Source organism: Mesoplodon mirus (genome assembly GCF_964341445.2).
Source record: "Mesoplodon mirus genome assembly, chromosome: 9".
NCBI lineage: Eukaryota > Metazoa > Chordata > Mammalia > Artiodactyla > Ziphiidae > Mesoplodon > Mesoplodon mirus.
The window spans coordinates 87,284,418-87,303,842 of record NC_138985.1 but is presented as its reverse complement, the minus strand read 5'-3'; the positions used below and the strand labels follow the sequence as shown (position 1 = coordinate 87,303,842).

Below are 19,425 nucleotides of genomic sequence, written 5' to 3'. Positions count from 1 at the left end.
ATGCGTCTGGATGGATTCTAACGTAAAGAAAATGGATGTTTGATTTTTCAATTTTTTCCCATTGTTTTTACTTCCTCATATCCTTATTCCTCTCTACTACCATACACATCTAAGGACCATCTTAAAGTATAGTTATACAAAACTTGATCATAGACAAGATCTGTTTACTACCTACTACTAACTAAATTGCACTCATCTCAACAGTTGAGTTCATCTTGTTTGCATAGTATTTATATCTGGATAGCCAGTGAGATAAATCGACATTTTCTTTTTTAGGACGGGCTTAGGGTTAGATTAGCCTGTGGTCCAACAAATATTCCTCTTTTTGGAAGAAGATGACCAGTAAGTGGCTTTCATACAGCTAAGCTACAGAGGCAGAATTCAGTTTGCAGCAGTGACTCTCAAATGAAACTGCATCGGCAAAAATATCCTACCAAAAATGTTCGTTAGTCACTCACTGACTTATAAATGTATAATATTAAGAGTAGCACTTTACCCCAACATGTTCTGAAGCATTTTCAGTTCTTCATCTCACTTGTTTATTTCAATATTTATATTCATCTATGAACACAATTAGGGAAAGATTTTCGTGAATCAAGAGTACAGAAAACTTATGATTCGTCTGGCAGTAGTTTAGGTGTCACCAGTTTAGTTTAGTCCATTCTGCTGGCTCCTCAAAAGCACTTAAATATTTCTAGAATATGACCCCTTAGCATTATGTTGCTCTATGTGTATGTTGGGGGTTGTGGTGATACCCTAGACACTGGACTGTCTCCAGGGCTTTTAGGATCATCTACAAAATACAGGATTGCAAGCTGATCTTTTCTTGGGGGGAAAAAAAGCACGTAATACATTACAAAATCAGACACGCTCTTTTTGCTCATTTATGCAGCCATATTTTTGGTGGTGTTTTAAATTATGAAATGTTTACTATATTTTGAGGGTAAAAGTAATCAAAAGCCTAAGACCTCAAAGAAATTCGAAGAGATATAAAGAAATCAGACCGTTAAAAGATGCTCTGGTAAGAAAAAAACCAGAGGACATTAACATTGGTCTGATCTGCAAAACTAGACCGACAGACAGACAGGCCCTGTGCCATGTATAGTTAATTAAGAAGAGGCTGTATGTGTAAGAGCTTGGTCTCTACACTCCAGCTGACCTGGATTCAAATTATTGCTCTGTTACCTACCAACTTTATGACTTTAGGCAAGTTCTTTAACCTCTGAGTTTGCTAACCTATAAGATAAGGATAATTATACCATCTACCTGAAAGGAATAAGTAAGATAATGTATAAAATGCCTTTCGAATAGTACAGTAAACCCCCTACATATGAACCTTCAAGTCGCTAACTTTCAAAGATGTGAACGTACGTTCTCATGTCCAATCACGTAAGTTAGTTCACCTGTCTGGTGTACATTGTCACGTGTGTGCATCCTCTACAGGTGGTTGTGCTTTTGTGTACTTTACTGTACGCAACTGTATAGAGTGCAGTAGTACAGTATCTTTATTTCAAGCTAGATCTACAAGAGGACAACTTCACCAAACTCCTTGCTGTGCAGCCCAAGGAGCTTACTAATATAGACCTGATGGAATTGGAGGCCCAGAGAAAGGACGAAGAGAGACAAGAGGAAGAAGAAGTAACTGAAGAGCCGAAGAGATTCACGATGCAGGAAATGGCAAGGGGATTTTCTTTATTTGAGGAGGCACTGTTAGTTTCTGAGGCACGGGACCTGAATGTAGAACAGTACATGAAGGTTGCAACAGCCGTTCAGAATGCAATCCATTCTGATGCAATACCGTGTGATCTATGACGAGAAAAAAAGAGCTACTACCCAGACATCACTGGATTGTTTTTTCAAGAGGGTAGATAGAATTGGATCCAGCAAGGAACCAGAACCTGTGCCATCAGCGTCAGGCGTGAGTGAAATTGCAGCTTGCCCTCCATCTCCTATTGCTGATGACCCTTCAGCTCTACCATCTCCCACCTCCTCTCCCTCCTCCAGTCAGTAACTCTTCTTGCCTGTTCACTTGATGCTGGCCCCTGTATGCCAGCTGTTGTACTGCACTACTGTACTTTTCAAGGTACTGTACTGTAAGATTAAAAATGTTTATTTTTGTTTGTTTGTTTTTTATGTTTTATTTGTGTGAAAAGTATTATAAACCTATTACAGTACAGTACTATATAGCTGATTGTGTTAGTTGGGTACCTAGGCTAACTTTGTTGGACTTAGCAAACAAATTGGACTTAACGAACGCACTCTTGCAACAGAGCTCATTTGTATGTAGGGGACTTACTGTACTTGGCACATAGAAACTATTCCATTCATGTTGGATATCATTTTTAAAATATCTAAAGTCACATTATAAGATTTGTGTGAATTTTGACTCATTTTTATGTTACTGATAATGATTCATTTTTTTTACTTTTGTACAGCAAGAGATTTTCATATTTCTTGACTTTTCCAAACAGCCCTGGAGGAGGCTGGTACAAGTATCATTATTAGCAATTTGCAGATGAGGAAATAGAAATCCACCCAGGGAACTGATTTGCCCATCATCACTTAAATCTCACCAAGTTCAAAAGCTCAGTACTCTGCTTCCAGTTTCAGGGATAGTCTTACCTGCCACTATTTTCAACTACTCTGAGTAAACAGACACGGCTTTCAAAGTATTGTCGGCCTGCCACAAATATTGTTCTCACTGTACAAGATTGATTTATTGTTAGAACTTTGATAGAAATAGTATGGCTAAAGGATTACAATCAAGTTTTGTTTTATATTTCCTTCTTGATCAAGTTAAACATTGACTTCTGCCTGTGCTCTCTCATTTACACTAATTAGTGGCTTAGCTTTAGAGCCAAGATAACTCTAACCTAGATAATCGTGACTTTTGATTGGTGCCCTATAGATGGGTGTGTTTCTGAGAAGGCTTTTCTCCTCCCTGGTGGAGCCCCTCATGCCGTGGAGCCTCAGCCACGCCCAGGAAGTGGCGCTCTAGGACGGAAATTATATAGCCTCTCCTCTTACCACCAACCCGGGGTGCGAGGACTGCCACCCAGAGGGATGGCAAAAAGCAGGAGGGGACAGGTGGGAGAACTGACCCTGTGTTCTCAAGGTAACAGCATGCAACCCTTGCTTTTTGTTTTCAAGGACAGTGGTTCCTTAAAGCTTTCTCTGGTTATCATTAGAACAATAAGCATTCGTCACAGATTGGCTTATGTTCATTAGGAATAACATCATCAGAGATACAATTTGAAACATAAATATATAGTTCTGCAAAACATAATGAAAATTTCCAGTTGATAGCAAAGTCTCACCAACCTGAAGCTGTTTTTTTAAAGAAAATTATCTTCCATCATGTTCCATTCCCCACCATGACTCTGTCTTCCAAGTAAACTTTAAAAAGAGCTTTGGAAATTTTTCTCAGAGTCTTGATACAATCTTGACCTAACGTGGCTGTTATTGTCTTAATTTTAACCTTTCGCAAAGGTATTGGTTGTGAACTGGAGGTGAGACTTTGAAAATGTCTCTCTTTGCAGTGCTGCATTTTCAGTAGCATTTCTATCCTGCTCTACTCAGGGAGAGGAATCTCAGATTCTTCTTATCTACATCACCAACACAGCTCTAAAAGACAGGAGCAAGGTATATGCAATGAAATTGTGTATGCTATTTTATTTTTTTCCTTTTATATTATTGTCATATACCCATTCTAGTAGATTTTTTTTTTTTTTTTTTTTTTGCGGTACGTGGGCCTCTCACTGTTGTGGCCTCTCCTGCTGCGGAGCACAGGCTCCAGATGCGCAGGCTCAGCGGCCATGGCTCACGGGCCCAGCCGCTCCTCGGCACGCGGGGTCCTCCCAGACCGGGGCACAAACCCGTGTCCCGTGCATCGGCAGGCGGACTCCCAACCACTGTGCCACCAGGGAAGCCCATCTAGTAGAAATTTAAACAAAAAGTAATCAAACATAATATTTTCAAAGAGCAATAGCTTGGTTTACATAGAACATACCACTTCCAGCAGGTTTTCACATTCAGATGTTTATACAGCAAAGTCGAAGTTATATGCTTTGAGCCAACCATTAAAAATGTTCCTACCTCTGTAGTCTGGGATTTGTACCACTCTTTTTTTTTTAGCCAGTGTTTTCTTCAGTTTCCATCTGCTAATTAGTTACACGGTAATGTTTTTTATAAACATATTGAACATTATTATTGTGACAGAAGTTTTTAAGGAAATACTCAATATGTCAATATTTTATAATCCACCTTTTTTTGGTTTGTGATTTGACTCTTTTTGTTATAATCTAATTTACACTGGAGGGAATTGAATGGAGTTTTGCAACCACAAATCTCACATGTTCTTAGAAAGTTCTTGAAAGTAAATATGGACTTCTCTGAGTATATAGTGTGATTAAACATTTATTAAAAGTTACTTTTAATTGGAAGAATAACAAAAACATCCGTATCACAGAAATGTGTGTGCTTTGTAGTTATTTGGTTACAAAATTATAACACTTATCAAAAGTTAAATGAAAATAAGGGGGAAAAGACCTGAGAGACATTTCACTAAGAACAGTATAAAGAGACATATGTAAAATGTTAAACTCATTCAAAATTAGACAAATGCAAATTAAAACAAAACTGAGATACAATAGCCAGAGAAGTCCACATTATTTTTTGTGAGTGTGATAAGAACATTTAACATAAGATATACCCTCTAGGGCTTCCCTGGTGGCGCAGTGGTTGAGAGTCCGCCTGGCAATGCAGGGGACACAGGTTCGTGCCCCAGTCTGGGAAGATCCCACATGCCGCGGAGCGGCTGGGCCTGTGAGCCATGACCGCTGAGCCTGCACGTCTGGAGCCTGTGCTCCGCAGCGGAAGAGGCCACAACAGTGAGAAGCCCGTGTACTGCAAAAAAAAAAAAAAAAAAAAAAAAAAAAGATATACCCTCTAAGCAAAATGTTAAGCATACAATACAGTGTTGTTAACCATAGGCACTGCGCTGTATGTAGACCTCTAGGATGTGTTCATCTTCTATAACTGAATCTTTGTACCCTTTCACTAATACCTCCCTTTTTCCCTCTTTCCCCAGCCATTCTACTCTCTGCTTCTATGAAATTGACTATTTTAGATTCCTCATATAAGTGGGATCATACAGTATTTGTCCTTCTGTGTCTGGCTTATTATACTTAACATAATATCCTCCGGGTTCAACCATGTTGCCACAAATGGCATGATCCCCTTCTTTTTTCAGGCTGAAAAATATCCCATTGTATATAAATATCATATTTTATTTTCCATTCATTCATTTGTGGACATTTAGGTTGCTTCTGTGTCTTAGCTATTGTGACTAATACTGCATTGACCATGGTAGAATATGTATCTCTTTGAGATCCTTATTTCAATTCCTTTAGATATATACCCAGAAGTGGGATTGATGGGTCATACGATAGTTCTATTTTTAATTTTTTTAGGAACCTTCAAGTGTTTTCCATAGTGACTGCACCAATTTACATTCATACCATCAGTGTACAAGGGTTCTCTCCTCTACATCCTCAAAACTTACCTTTTGTTTTGTTTTTTTTAATAATAGCCATTCTAACAGGTGTGAGGTGATATCTCACTGTGATTTTGATTTGCATTTGAAAATCAAATGATAATTAGTGATGTTGACCTTTTCATATATACCTGTTGGCCATTCGTCAGTCTTCTTTGGAGAAATGTCTGTTTGGTCACATGTCCATTTTTAATCAGGTTATTTCTTTTTTTGCTTTGAGTTTTAGGAGTGTATTATATATTTTGGATACTAACCCTTTATCCAGTATATGGCTTACAAATATTTTCTCCCATTCCTTTGTTGATTGTTTTCTTTACTGTGCATTAGCTTTTTAGTTTGATAATTTGCCTGTTTTTGCTTATGTTGTCTGTGCTTTTGGTGTCATATCCAAGAAATCGTTGCCAAGGCAAAGTTAAGAAGCTTTCTCTCTGTATTTTCTCCCAGGAGTTTCACAGTTTCATGTCTTAAGTTTAAGTATTTAATGAGTTTTGAGTTGATTTTTTGTATATGGTGTAAAACAAGGGTCCAGTTTAATTCTTTTGCTTATGGATATCCAGTTTTCCCAGCACCATTTATTGAAGGGACTGTCCCTTCCTCATTGTATATTCTTGTCACCCTTGTTGAAGATTAGTTGACCATATATGTGTGGGTTTATTTCTGGGATCACTATTCTGTTTCATTAGTCTAGGTGTCTGTTTTGATGCCAGTGCCAGATTGATTTAATTACCACAGCTTAGTAATATACATATTTTCATATCAGAAAGTGTGATGCCTTCAGCTTTGTTCTTCTTAAGAACACTTTATTTTTTTAATTTTTTTTTTACATCTTTATTGGAGTATAATTGCTTTACAATGGTGTGTTAGTTTCTGCTTTATAACAAAGTGAATCAGTTATACATATACATATGTTCCCATATCTCTTCCCTCTTGCATCTCCCTCCCCCCCACCCTCCCTATCCCAGTCACAAAGCACCGAGCTGATTTAAGAGCACTTTAGCTATCTGGGATCTTTCGTGGTTCCATGTGAGTTTTAGGATTGTTTTTTCTATTCCTATAAAAAAAGGTTCAATGGAATTTTGATAGGGTTTGTGTTGAATCTGTAAGATTGTTTTGGCTAGTATGGACATTTAACAATATGAATTCTTCCAATCCATGACACCAGGTATCTTTCCATTTATTTGTGACTACTTTAATTTCTTTCATCATGTTTTATACTTACAGTTTACAGGACTTTCACCTGTTTGGTTAAATTTACTTCTAAGAATTTTTACTCTTTTTAATACTATTGTAAATGAGATTGTTTCTTAATTTCTTTTTCAGATTGTTTGTGTGTAGAAATGCAACTGATTTTTGTATGTTGATTTTATATCCTGCATCTTTGCTGAATTTGTCCATTAGTTCCAATAATTTTTATAGAGTATTTAGGTTTTTCTATGTACAAGATCACATTATCTGCAAAGATAATTTTACCCTTCCACTTTGCATACCATTTATTTCCTTTTCTTGCCTGATTGCTCTGGCAAGGATTTCCATTACCGTGTTGAAAAAAAAGTGATGAGAGAGGGCATCCTTGCTATATTCTGGATTTTAAAGGGAAAGTTTTCAGTTTTTCACCACTGAATATGATGTTAGCTGTGGGCTTCTCACATATGGCCTTTGTTGTGTTGAGGTAAGTTCCTTCTATACCTAATTTGTAAGAATTTTTATCATAAAAGGATGTTGAATTTTGTCAAATGTTTTTTCTGCATCTACGGAGATGATTGATCGTGTGATTTTTATCCTTCTCTCTGTTAATTTGGTGTATCACATTGACTGATTTGTGTGTGTTGAACCAACTTTACATCCCAGGGATAAATCCCACTTGGTCACAGTGTGTGGTCCTTTTAATATGCTGTTGAAATTGATGTGCTAATATTTTGTTGATAATTTTCGCATCCATGTTTATCAAGGATATTGGCCTATATTTTTCTTTGCGTATGGTGTCTTTTTCTGCCTTAGATATCAGGGTGATACTCTCCTCATAAAATGAGTTTAGAAATGTTCCCCCTTCTATTATTTGAAAGAGTTTAAGAAGACTTGGTTTTAATTCTTCTTTAAACGTTTAATAGAATTAACCTGTAATGCTATCTGTTCCTAGGCTTTTCTTCTTTGGAGGTTGTTGATTACTAATTCAAATTCCTTACTTGTTTTTGGTTTGTTCAAGTTTCCTGTTTCTTCTTGATTCAGTCTTGATAGATTATATGTTTCTAGGAATTTATCCTTTTCTTCTAGGTTGTCTAATTTGTTGATGTATAATTGTTCATTCTAGTCTCTTATGATTCTTTTTTCTTTCCTGTGGCATCAGTTGAAATGTCTCCCTTCCATTTAAATGATTTTATTTATTTGAGTCTTCTTTGTTTTTTTCTTTTTAATCTAACTAAAGTTTTGTCATCTTTTCTAAAAAACAGCTCTTAGTTTCATTGATTTTTTCTATTGTTTTTCTATTTTCTGTTTCAGTTACTTATACTCTAACCTTTATTATTGCCTTTCTTTTTCTAACTTTGAGCTTAGTTCTTCTTTTTCTGTTTCTTTGAGGTGTAATGTTATATTGTTTATTTGAGATTTTTAAAAATTTTTTAATGTAGGTGCTCATTGCTATAAACTTCCTTCTTAGTACTGCTTTCTCTGCATCCCATAGGTTTTGGTATGTTATGTTTTTTGTTTGTCTCAAGATTTTTTCTACTTTCTTTTTGCTTTCATCTTTGATCCAATGTTTGTTCAAGAGTATCTTGTTGGGCTTCCCTGGTGGCGCAGTGGTTGAGAGTCCGCCTGCCGATGCAGGGGATGCGGGTTCGTGTCCTGGTCTGGGAGGATCCCGCGTGCCGTGGAGCAGCTGGGCCCATGAGCCATGGCCTCTGAGCCTGCGTGTCCGGAGCCTGTGCTCCGCAATGGGAGAGGTCACAACAGTGAGAGGCCCACATACCACACAAAAAAAAAAAAAAAAAAAAAAAAGAGTATCTTGTTTAGTCCCCATGTTTTTGTGATTTTTTCTCTTTTTCTTTTGTTATTCATTTCAAGCTTTTTTCTACTGTTGTTGGAAAAGATACTGGGGATGATTTCAATCTTCTTAAATTTGTAAAACTGTTTTTGTGACCTATCTTTCCAAGAGAATGTTTCATGAGTACTTGAGAAGAATGTATAGTCTACTGCTGTTGTATGGAATGTATGTATGTGTCTGTTAGACCCATTTGGTGTTGTTCAAGTCTGCTGTTTCCTAATTTCTTGTCTGGGTGATCTCTCCATTATTCAAAGTACAGCATTGAAATCTCCTATTGTAATTGTGTTGCCATCTATTTCTCCCTACAGAGTCAATGTTTGGATTACATGTTTAGGTGCTCTGATGTTTGGATGCTTATATATTTATAATTGTCCTAGCTTCCTGGTAATTGACCCTTTCCCATTATGTAATAACCTTCTTTATTCCTTTTGGCAGTTTTTAACATATACTGTAGTTTGTTTGATATAAGTATAGACACCCCTGCTCACTTTTGGTTTTCATTTGCATGGAATGTCTTTTTCTACCCCTTCACTTTCAGCCTATGTGTATCCTTAAATCTAAAATGAGTTTCTCATAGATAGCAAGCATATAGTTGTATCTTGTTGTTTTACCCATTCAGCCACTCTGTGTCTTTTGATTGAAGAGTTTAATCCATTTACATTTAAATTAATTACTGATAGGTAAAGCTGACCTCTCAACTGGAATTCAGAGCTTTTAACCATCTATTTTAAACTTATAACTGCAATCATATACAAAACCCTGAACTTGGACTTCCTACACATACTTTATGTTATTCATGTCATATTTTACCTCTTCTGTACTATATATCCAGTAACAAGTTTTTGTGGTTATAGTTATTATTACTACTTTTCTCTTTTAGATTTTATACTAGCATTAAAAGTTATTTATGTACCACCATTACAGCATTACAGTATTGTTTGTCTACATATTTACCTTTACCAGTGAGATTTATACTTTCGTATACATTTGTGTTGCATTTAGCATCCTTTTGTTTCAACTTGAATTTTCTTTCACACTTCTTGTAAGGCAGGTCTAGTGGTGACAAACTTCCTCAGTTTTAGTTTGTCTGGGAAAGTCTTTATCATGCCTTCATTTTTAAAGGACAGTTTTGCTGTGTATGGTATTCTTGGTTGGCAGTTTTTTCTTTAGCTCTTTGAATATATCTTACCGCTCCCTCCAAGCCTCTGAGGTTTCTACTGAGAAATCTGCTAATAGCCTTATTCTTGTATATGATGAGTCACTTTTCTCTTGCTGCTTTCAAAATCCTCTCTCTGTCTTTAATTTTTGACATTTTAGTTATAATGTGTCTCAGAGTAGACCTCTTTTGGTCAACCCATTTGGGATCTTTTGGGCTTCATCAATCTGTATATCCATTTCTTTCAGATTTGGGAAGTTTTCAGCCATTATTTCTTTAAATAAATTTCCTGACCCTTTCCCTTTCCCTTCTCTTTCTGGAACTCCAGAAATATGTATTTGATAATACATATCAAATTGGTTCACTTGAAGATGAACCACAAATCTCATAGGCTTTTCTTCACTCCTTTTCATTCTTTCTTTTTGTTCCTCTGACTAGATAATTTCAAATTACTTGTTTTCAAGTTCATTGATTCTTTCTTCCACTTGATCAAGTCTACTGTTGAAGCTGTCCTTTAAATTTTTGGGTTATTTTGTTCTTCAGCTCCAGAATATTTATTTGGTTCATTTTATGGTTCTCTTTGTTGAACTTCTCATTTTTTTCATATATTTTTTTCCTGATTTCATTTAGTTGTCTGTCTTTGTTCTCTTGTAGCTCACTGAACTACTTTAAAATAATTTTTGAACATTTTTGGGCAATTTATAGATCTCCATTTCTTTGGGATTGTCTATGGGAGCTTTATTTTGTTCTTTTGTTTGGTGTCCTATTTCTAGTTTCTTCATGATCTGGTAATCTTACATTGGTGTTGTGCATTTGAAGAAACTGTCTCTTCTTCCTTTCTTTACAGACTGACTTCAGCAGGGAAAGCCTTCACCAGTCAGCCCAGCCAGATATTCCAGGTGGTCTGGTTGGTAGGATCCATAGGCGGGCTGGCTGGTGGGCCTGCTGCCAGGTTACATGGGCAGGCCACATTATTTTTGAGAACCTCCTAAAAAGTAAATACTCTTTTCACCCATCTAAACAGCAGAGATTTTTCTTAAGTGATTATTGTTACTACCTAAAAGGCATTAAAAAATGCCTAGCTGAGTATAAACTAATAAACAGGACATACACAGCCTTGCCCCTGTGGGGTTTAAGGTCTAATTTAAGAGGCAGACATTAAGATATTTATATGTGTGGTCATATACACAGTACTAAGTCCTGTGAAATGAAAATACTTGGTATCAGAGAGACTATCTAGGAGGACATAATTAACACTGGAGGGTCAGGAAGTCCCTCTCTATGAAAGTGTGTTTTAGCTTTAGACCTTAGATTCATAAAAAAAATACTACAAATAAAATGTAATCTTTTTTAAATGGGAAATAATTTTGTAGATACGTGTATTTAAATAGTAAACAAATTTGGCATTGATAAATAAAATATGAAATCTAATGTAGAATTAAAATGTAAAATGACATTTATTGCTTTATTTTTTAAAACACATTTTTGATTTAGAACATTTGAAAAATATATAAAACAAAACAAAAATTCCTTGTATCTCATAATTTATACATAACTACTATGAATGTTTTGGCATATTTATTTCCAGTTCTTTTTTCTGTGACTAGAAATATTAAAACATTTGGTATCATACTCTACAATAGTGTCCTACAATTTCACTTTTAATGACATATTTTTACAGTATTTGTGTATGTTTCTAACAGGTAATATATGTTTACATTATTTCTTTATGTGTTTACAGGCGTTTGCCTGGTGGCCTGATTTATTGGCAGAGCATGCAGAGAAATTTTGGGCTTTATTCACAGTGGATATGGATACTGCACTGGAAGCACAACCACAAGACTCCTGGGACAGTTTTCCTCTTTTCCAGCTGCTCAACAATTTCCTCCGAAATGACGGTAAGCACTTGCATTTTCTTTACTGTAGAAATGGGGAGGAGGGGAGAACTTTGTGTGAGTCTGGATTTACAGAGCTCTAGCAGTCACCCAACAAGAATCAACATGGGTAACGTTAACATTTGCTCAGTCTCCCCAGGTATGTCCGGCCCGGGTCTGGGCGAGACCAGCAACACTCTCACATTGCTCCACTGGCCTCTAAAGTTGCTCTCATTCTACCCTCCTGCTTCATCAGGCGCTGACAACATAGGCACCTTCTCAGTGTACCTGTGAATCAGAAAATCTTCAAAGGTTAACATTTCTAAAGTACCTGAGAATTTAAGATCTCTGAAAGACACCTTAGAAACTTATTATTCTAGACATCATGCCATGTTACTTAGAAACTTATTATTCTAGACATCATGCCATGTTACTTAGAAACTTATTATTCTAGACATCATGCCATGTTACTTAGAAACTTATTATTCTAGACATCATGCCATGTTAAGGCTTCTACTAATACACACTGTGCTAATATTGTTTGCCTGAAGAGATTCGGTTCTAGAGATGATAGGAATATTGCCCTGCGGTATTGCTTGCTCTCTCAGTATTTAGAAATTGAAGAGAATGTAAAGGTTCTCTGTTGAGATATTTTTTTCCAATGCAGTAATAACTTTTATAATTATTCTGGTACATGGTCTTCTAGCAGCCAGTATAAACCTAGTTTTTCTTCAGGATTTTTGGAGGCATTTCTTAGCATACAGATTCCTGTGGGCCTTTCCTCTGATGATTCTTTTTGAAGTTTCCCTTCAGCTCAGGTTTGGTTTCTACTGACAGCCTTTTGCTTCAACACTTGCAGTGGTCTTGGGGTCACTAATTCCCTATTGTATTACACTACTCTCAATATAAACCAGGTTGAACTCTGCCTCTGTCTAACCTCTGGTTCTTTTTTTTTTTTAGCTTTTTTTTTTTTTTTTAATTTATATATTTTTTTAATTTTTTTTTTATTAGTTTCTGCTTTATAACAAAGTGAATCAGTCATACATATACATCTGTTCCCACCTCCCTTCCCTCTTGCCTCTCCCTCCCTCCCACCCTCCCTATCCCACCCCTCCAGGCGGTCACAAAGCACCGTAACCTCTGGTTCTGACTTGTTCTGCCTGATCCATGGAATGGCCTTCTTTTGTTGCATAAGTTCTTCTCCCAGCTGTTATTCCCAGTCATTTAACTCTTTCTCATGTGATAGCGTTTTCATGCCCATCACCATTTTTATCACCTTCCTCTAAGAAGGTCTCACTCCAGTTTTCAATATTGCTCTGGAGTGTGGTGCTAAGAAGTACACAGTGCCCACAACGTTACCTGGGTAACCCAGGCCCCAAGGAGAGCTGCCTGCCTTCTGCCCTGTCTTCCTGCAGCCCACAGCTGCCCTCTCTCCCAAGAGCTTAGTCACACTGGTGATACAGTTCACACTTGCTGTCTTTTAAAACTCCAGATCTCTTTGCTCCTCTCTTTCCAGGATATCACTACTCTGTATTTCCAGGTTTAAATTTAAATCATTTTTATTGACATTTATCTTTGTTTTTTAAAAAATTACTCTCTTGATTTTGTTCATCACCCTAGTCTATCATTCCTTACCTTCCTTTGGTTATTCATCCCTTTGAGTCTATGATAAAACTACAACTGTTTTACTGGAAAAAAACAGCTACATGAAATGTGTGTAATATTGGACTCCCTGTGGACATCTGGATTTGGGACACCAGGGTAAGAACCTTTGTTATACTAATTAATAACATGTTATACTAATTACATAAGAGAGAGAGGCATCATATTATACTAATTAATAACATGGGCTTTGGTGCCAGACAGATTCACATCTGTCTCTGCTGCTCACTACTTGACCTTTGACAATAGCTTAACCTCGGTAAACTTTAGGTTCTTCATCTATAAAAGAAAGAAATAATAGTACCTACAGTGTCATTGGTGGTGAGGATTAAAGAAGGTAATAGCTCATGTATAATGAATGCTAAATAAATATTATAGATATTAATCAGTTACAATTTCAATCTTGATTTTTTTAGCCATCTTATTCATTCTCTTATCCAATTTCATTTCCAAAAGGTCTTATTAAAAAGCCAGAGAACTAAGCTACAATTCCTAGTTCAGATTCAACAACAATATCTGCTCTCAGGAGTTGCTATACCCACAGTTATCCGTATGTGAATCGTTTCTTCTGAAAATTGTCCTCAGACAGCTTTTACATTCCAGTTTGGTTCCCTCCTGCCAGCTAGCAGACCTCAAATGACCTTCTTCTTTCCCAGTCTCTTATCATCATTTTTTTTCTGCTAAGAAATTACAAGTGAGGTTTAATATTTTCTTACGACAAATATATATCAATAAACTTGCTGCCAAAAATAAATACATGTACAAGATTATACATTTAGTCCCTAAATGAGAATAAATAAACATAGGATTATTTCTAACATTGCTCTTCTCCACTTGCATGAAAACTCAAGAATTGACCATATTTAGATTTCTTCGGAGGTTTGTTCAAAGATGAAGGTATTTATTAATATTCTCAGTGAAATAGTAAAGATGAATCATTTAACTTATTCAATATATTAGAATTTATTTATAAGGAAAATAAATATGCTGTAGATTTCTTAGAAATTTTCTTGGGGAACCTCTACTATAATGCCAATGAATTAACATCTTTTAAAATTTATTTTTAAGAAGAGCTCTTACATTCAAGTGTAATTTTATGAGTCATATCAAAAAGAACACTAAAAAGAGAATAACAGAAATGTGATTTTTAGCCAAATATTTAATTCAAAAGAATATCACATTCCTCTCCTGTTTTAAACCATTTTTATAATATTGGCTACTATTAAATGCATAAAGTATTGTGTTATGTCATTTTGGTATACATTACTCAATCACACAGAAGCATTGATTAATGATTTCTTTTGAATGTTATCCATTTGGGGGGGTAAGTCTAGATCTAGGCTTTGATTTTGCAGTGATTAACATATTTTAGAAAACATCAATTATTTCAGAGAAAAACAGCTCCTCTATATAGTGAGGTAAATAGAAAAGTTCTCCAGTGCTGTAATTTCCTTTTGGTACTGGGAGAACAGTGTGGTCTGGGGAATTGAAATAGAATGCAGTAACTTTCAACTCAAACTCACAAGTTACTATCCAAAGCCAAGACCACTTAGTAATATCTCAGTTGTTGGTAAGACATAATTTTTTTTTGCTATTAATATCACCCTTGATAATAAAGAATATTGTTACTAATTATGTTTGTTTCATTAAATTCCTGAAATATTCAGATGGTGATTTAGTGAATTCAATTCAAATGTTAAATGTCAACCTATAGCTGCCCCCAAATTGTCCTTTTGGAAAGCTTATAGGAAAACATAAAACTTCTGTCCTTTTACCACCACCTCCCAAAGAAAGATTCTTACATCACTGCCATGGCCTGACAGTTTTTACCATATTGACCCAACTAGAGGTACAGTCCAAATTCTAATTAATTTAAACCTTAACTAGCCAGGGATAAAATAGGAACAGATTGCTCCAAAATGTCCAATCTTGTTAAGGGAGATAATTTGCTGGATAACAGTGCTTACTATTACCCCACACGTGTCATACCACTAATTATATAGAGATTTTAAATGGTTGTGATTTATTACTAATAATGTCACATACTTATGTCTGCTTTTCCAAAATAAAAATTACTAACACGTCTCTAACAGAAATATTGTTAGATTTGTGCTTTATTTGTGCCTTGAAAGCTTTATAGCTGAGTTGTTTGGGGTTTTTTTTTTTAATGAATAATTTAGATGTTCCTGCTGGATGTTTACCATCTTTATTTTGTTAAAATATTTATGCTTTGATATTTAAAAATAGGTGTTTATCTTTAGGGGAGCAGAGAGGATCTTAGACAAACGTCTTCATTTTCCAGCTGAATAAACTAAACCCCTAGGAGGCGAGGTGCCTGGGCTGGGGCTTGCTGGCAGGAAACCAAGGCAGCGGCAAGTTGGAGCCTGATCACTTAGTCTCCAGCCCACCTCAGTCTACAGGCACAAATGCAGATTCTGGGGGCATTTATAAAATAAGATAATATTTTTAAAGAAGATAGGAGATTCCTTGAACTTTTATTTTTACCTCATAAAATGTTGATAAGGGCCTTGAATTATGGGGGCAAAGGAAGCATGTTGGTTAAAGGGTGCAGAAAGGACCAGATAAAGTATTGTCTTAGCATGTACCTTATAAAACATCCATGATGAGATTTCCAGGGACTGAACTAATTAGAGGAGGAAAGAGATTCAAGACAGTGAATTCGGTTGCTATTTTAAGGAGGGAAAAAACTGTGTCTGGGGTAGGTGTGTTTCCTTACAGTTGGGCATGATTAGGGAAAGTCTTAGCCTTAAGGATCCTTGGAGATGAAATGTGGTTTTCCTCGAGGGAAGAGTACCAGCTGCACCACAATTTTAGCAACTGTCCCCAGTCTCCCGCCCCTCACAGGCTCACCCATTGACTCCCAGAGAAGGACTGATGAAGAAAACAAACTCCGGCTCCCTCATTTCTGTCCAAAAAAGACTGAACTCCCACTTACCTTTCCACCCTTCCTCCATACATCCTGATCCACTCCCCACAACTCAAGTCTTAATTAGATGGGTAATCACTTTAAATGGTATCTCAGGAAATAGTTTTGAAAAACAGATGTATTAAAATTAGGGAAAATAAATGTTTTCATAATGAAGCAATTAGCATGATAGTTGAATGATCCTGAGTGACTATGAAGCTGGTACAAATAGATTCTACCGTTGCGTGCTATTTTCCACAATTGTCCTGTCCTGTCGATAATCCGTATGGCAAGTGACTGCTTCTGACAAATGAAAGCCATCTGCAAATGGCACAAATCATCTCTTTCAGTACTACCGAAAGACAAACTCTTGGAGCTAGTCACCTTTTAATCTGTGGATATGCTAGCAAGTGGCAAATGACCATTCTGTTGGGAACTGATTCCCAGCTGAAAAATACCACGGTGCTTCTTTAATTAACAGCCTTTTCACGTTGCTAGCACATTAAAGCCATCCTGAAGAACACCCGTGCGTATATAATCAATGTCACAGCGTCTCTACCTAAACGAATAATAAATGTTCAGGCTCTACACTAAGTGAAAACCTATTCTCCAAGACTTTCACCTTCATAAAGATGGGCTTATAAAAATCGAAAAAAGAAAAATTGGAATGTGGTCTCATGAGGATAAAAAGGCTAGTGTTAATAATTAACAAGGAGAGTGAAGTGGAGTCAAATTAGCCATAATAGAGCCCAGAGTGACTGGCAAAGTCACCTCTCATTATCAAAAAACTCATTAAGAAATGAAGAGGTGGAAATCCTGGTGGGTTACTCTCACACTTCGGCTGTATCAGAGATTATTTTTTAGATTTCTTTCAAATGAAGAACTGTTAGGTCACCGTATTGTATATTAGGTTAATTTTCAGGCTTTGAAATATGGAGGGCTGGCACCTGCGTGTCATTCTACCTCAAGAGCTTAAATGAGCTGTACATCTGAAATTCACAAATTGGTGTTTACAGTTATATCTGTATATACATCTACTAGGAATAATGCAGAAAGGATATGACTTCTAGATTATAGCAGAGCTGTGTGCCAGGTTAGTTTTATAGCTCTTTTACAAATGATGAAATGACCACTAAAACTCAAAAATGTATTTAACTCCAACCCCAAGAGCTGATTGAATTCAAAATTGTGTGTCAGAACTTGTTCTACTGACTAATATAGTAAAAGAAATGAAAAAGCAAGGAGTCACTAGCTTTTTCTTATATTGAATGCTGCAGTACTGCTCTAGTATCTTTTTACTACATGTAGACATTTTAAATTTTTAATCTGTTTATTTTCTTAGAAATTAGTGCCTTAGAGAAAATAATCTAAAATGCTCTAACAGTGTTCTTCACTGTAGATTTGCAGAAACATCTTTAACTCTTGAAGGCCACGAACATCAGGAACCCCACACTTGAGGGCTATTGATCATGTTACAGCCATACTCAATTGTTTCCATTACAGGGACGGTATTGTGGGACATAACCCCAAAGATAAGAAGGTTGTATGTAACTGGAGTAAAATTACAGACTTTTCCATTTGGCTTTAATACTGGTCTCATAAAATCCAGCATGAGAATTGCTAGACCATGAGACTTAGCTTATTTTTGCCCTAAGCCTTGCTTAATGTTTATATTGATTTTTTCCTGAATTAATTCTGCAAGAAACGGGGGCTGAATGCCTACAATTTACCAAATCCCAGTCACCTTACAGATACATGGGTAAAAAACAATTCCTGCCCTTGAAAAGCATATAATCTAGTGGAGGATATGGGCATATATGCGGTACTAACTATAATGCAACAGATTGTAAAACTGTAATTCAATTATGTGTACTGTGTGCTATGACATTTTTAATTATAGTTTTAAACTTGGTTTTGTTTGATTTGGATTTGTTGCCCCCAAAATAATAAACATTATAACAACAGTGCTCTCATTCCTTGTTACCTCCTATCTCTAGATAGATAGATAGACAGATAGATAGATAGATAGATAGATGATAGGTATTTTTTAACAAGTGCCTGAGAGGAAAGGAATAGTTGGGTGTGGTTTTAGGAGATTATCATTCCAGTATAGTATAAATTAAATATTACCAAACTATGTAAAATTGCTTATCAAATTTTTAGCTTAAAGGAGAATAAAAACTGAAGAGTTTTCTATTTTACTTAAACCTCAGCAGGATGCTCTCAGAGTTTCCTTTAGGGGGTGGATTATTCAATAAACAGATATTTACTGAGTGCCTGCTTAATGTGCCAGATTCTTGGCTGGGTGCTATTCCTAGATCTGAGTGGGGAGGAAGTTCGGTTTGGTTTTTGTGTGTGTGTTTTCTTTTTACATAAAGCTGTTCTAGGCTGCAGTCCTCCGGGCTTTTCTCCTGAAGCCCATAGTCATATTTCCTGTGATGGGGATCCCATTATATGTATTTGTCAACATAGAGAGTGATCTATTAATTTTATATCTTAGTCCATGGTGCTTGCATTGCTAAGGATTGATACAGTTTGTAGTCTCTTGAATAATTGTTGTTTTGTGGCAAAATCTATTGTTTTTATTGTGGTTCGTGTGGTCGGGTATTTTTTGTGTTTTTTTGCTGATCATAAATTACTCATTCCCTTCTGAAATGCCTAATTAGAATTTTAGGGGGGAAATTCATTCTTCCTAGTAATCCACTAATGCTGACTAATTAGGAGGAGGAAGGCACGATATAAAATTGGATTATATGGTCTCAGGAGTCAACAGCCATATTTTTACCCTAAACACAGTATGTGAACTCTTTTATCTCCTTATCCTTAATTTATCCAGTGGTATTGTCTCAGTAATCATTATTAATTGGATTATAGTTTAAATTCTGTGTTAAAATCTTACTATTAAAAGCCTATGACAAGTACTTTTGTAAATGTAAGACTCTTTTGGGTCTGTAAATAATCAACACTAATTTATTAATTATTGGGATGCTCAAAATAACTGGGCACATCTGCACCTCTAGTTTACCTTTCCTTGAAGCCTTTTGCTTTCTTTTTGCCATTTCTAATTGTACTGTTGGGCTTGATGTCATTGATGCTTCACTATTTTCTGATAAGGTGATATTTGGAGACATAGAATAGAATCTTTTGGAAAAAAATATTTTTATCAACCAACTAGATGCTAGTCCTCCACTTACGTTCTCGTAACCACTATTTGAG

The 19,425-nt window shown here is 36.1% G+C and overlaps 1 protein-coding gene across 5 annotated transcripts in view; it reads left to right on the top strand.

The window, feature by feature from the left end:
• The window catches only part of CADPS2 (calcium dependent secretion activator 2), a 478,890-nt gene that overhangs the window by 387,669 nt on the left and 71,796 nt on the right, over positions 1–19,425 (top strand). For all 5 annotated transcript variants that reach the window (XM_082631735.1, XM_082631734.1, XM_082631733.1 and 2 more), the window contains one exon: positions 11,489–11,645. In XM_082631735.1, the coding sequence (XP_082487861.1) occupies positions 11,489–11,645 (157 nt within the window). The remainder of the gene's footprint in view (positions 1–11,488; positions 11,646–19,425) is intronic.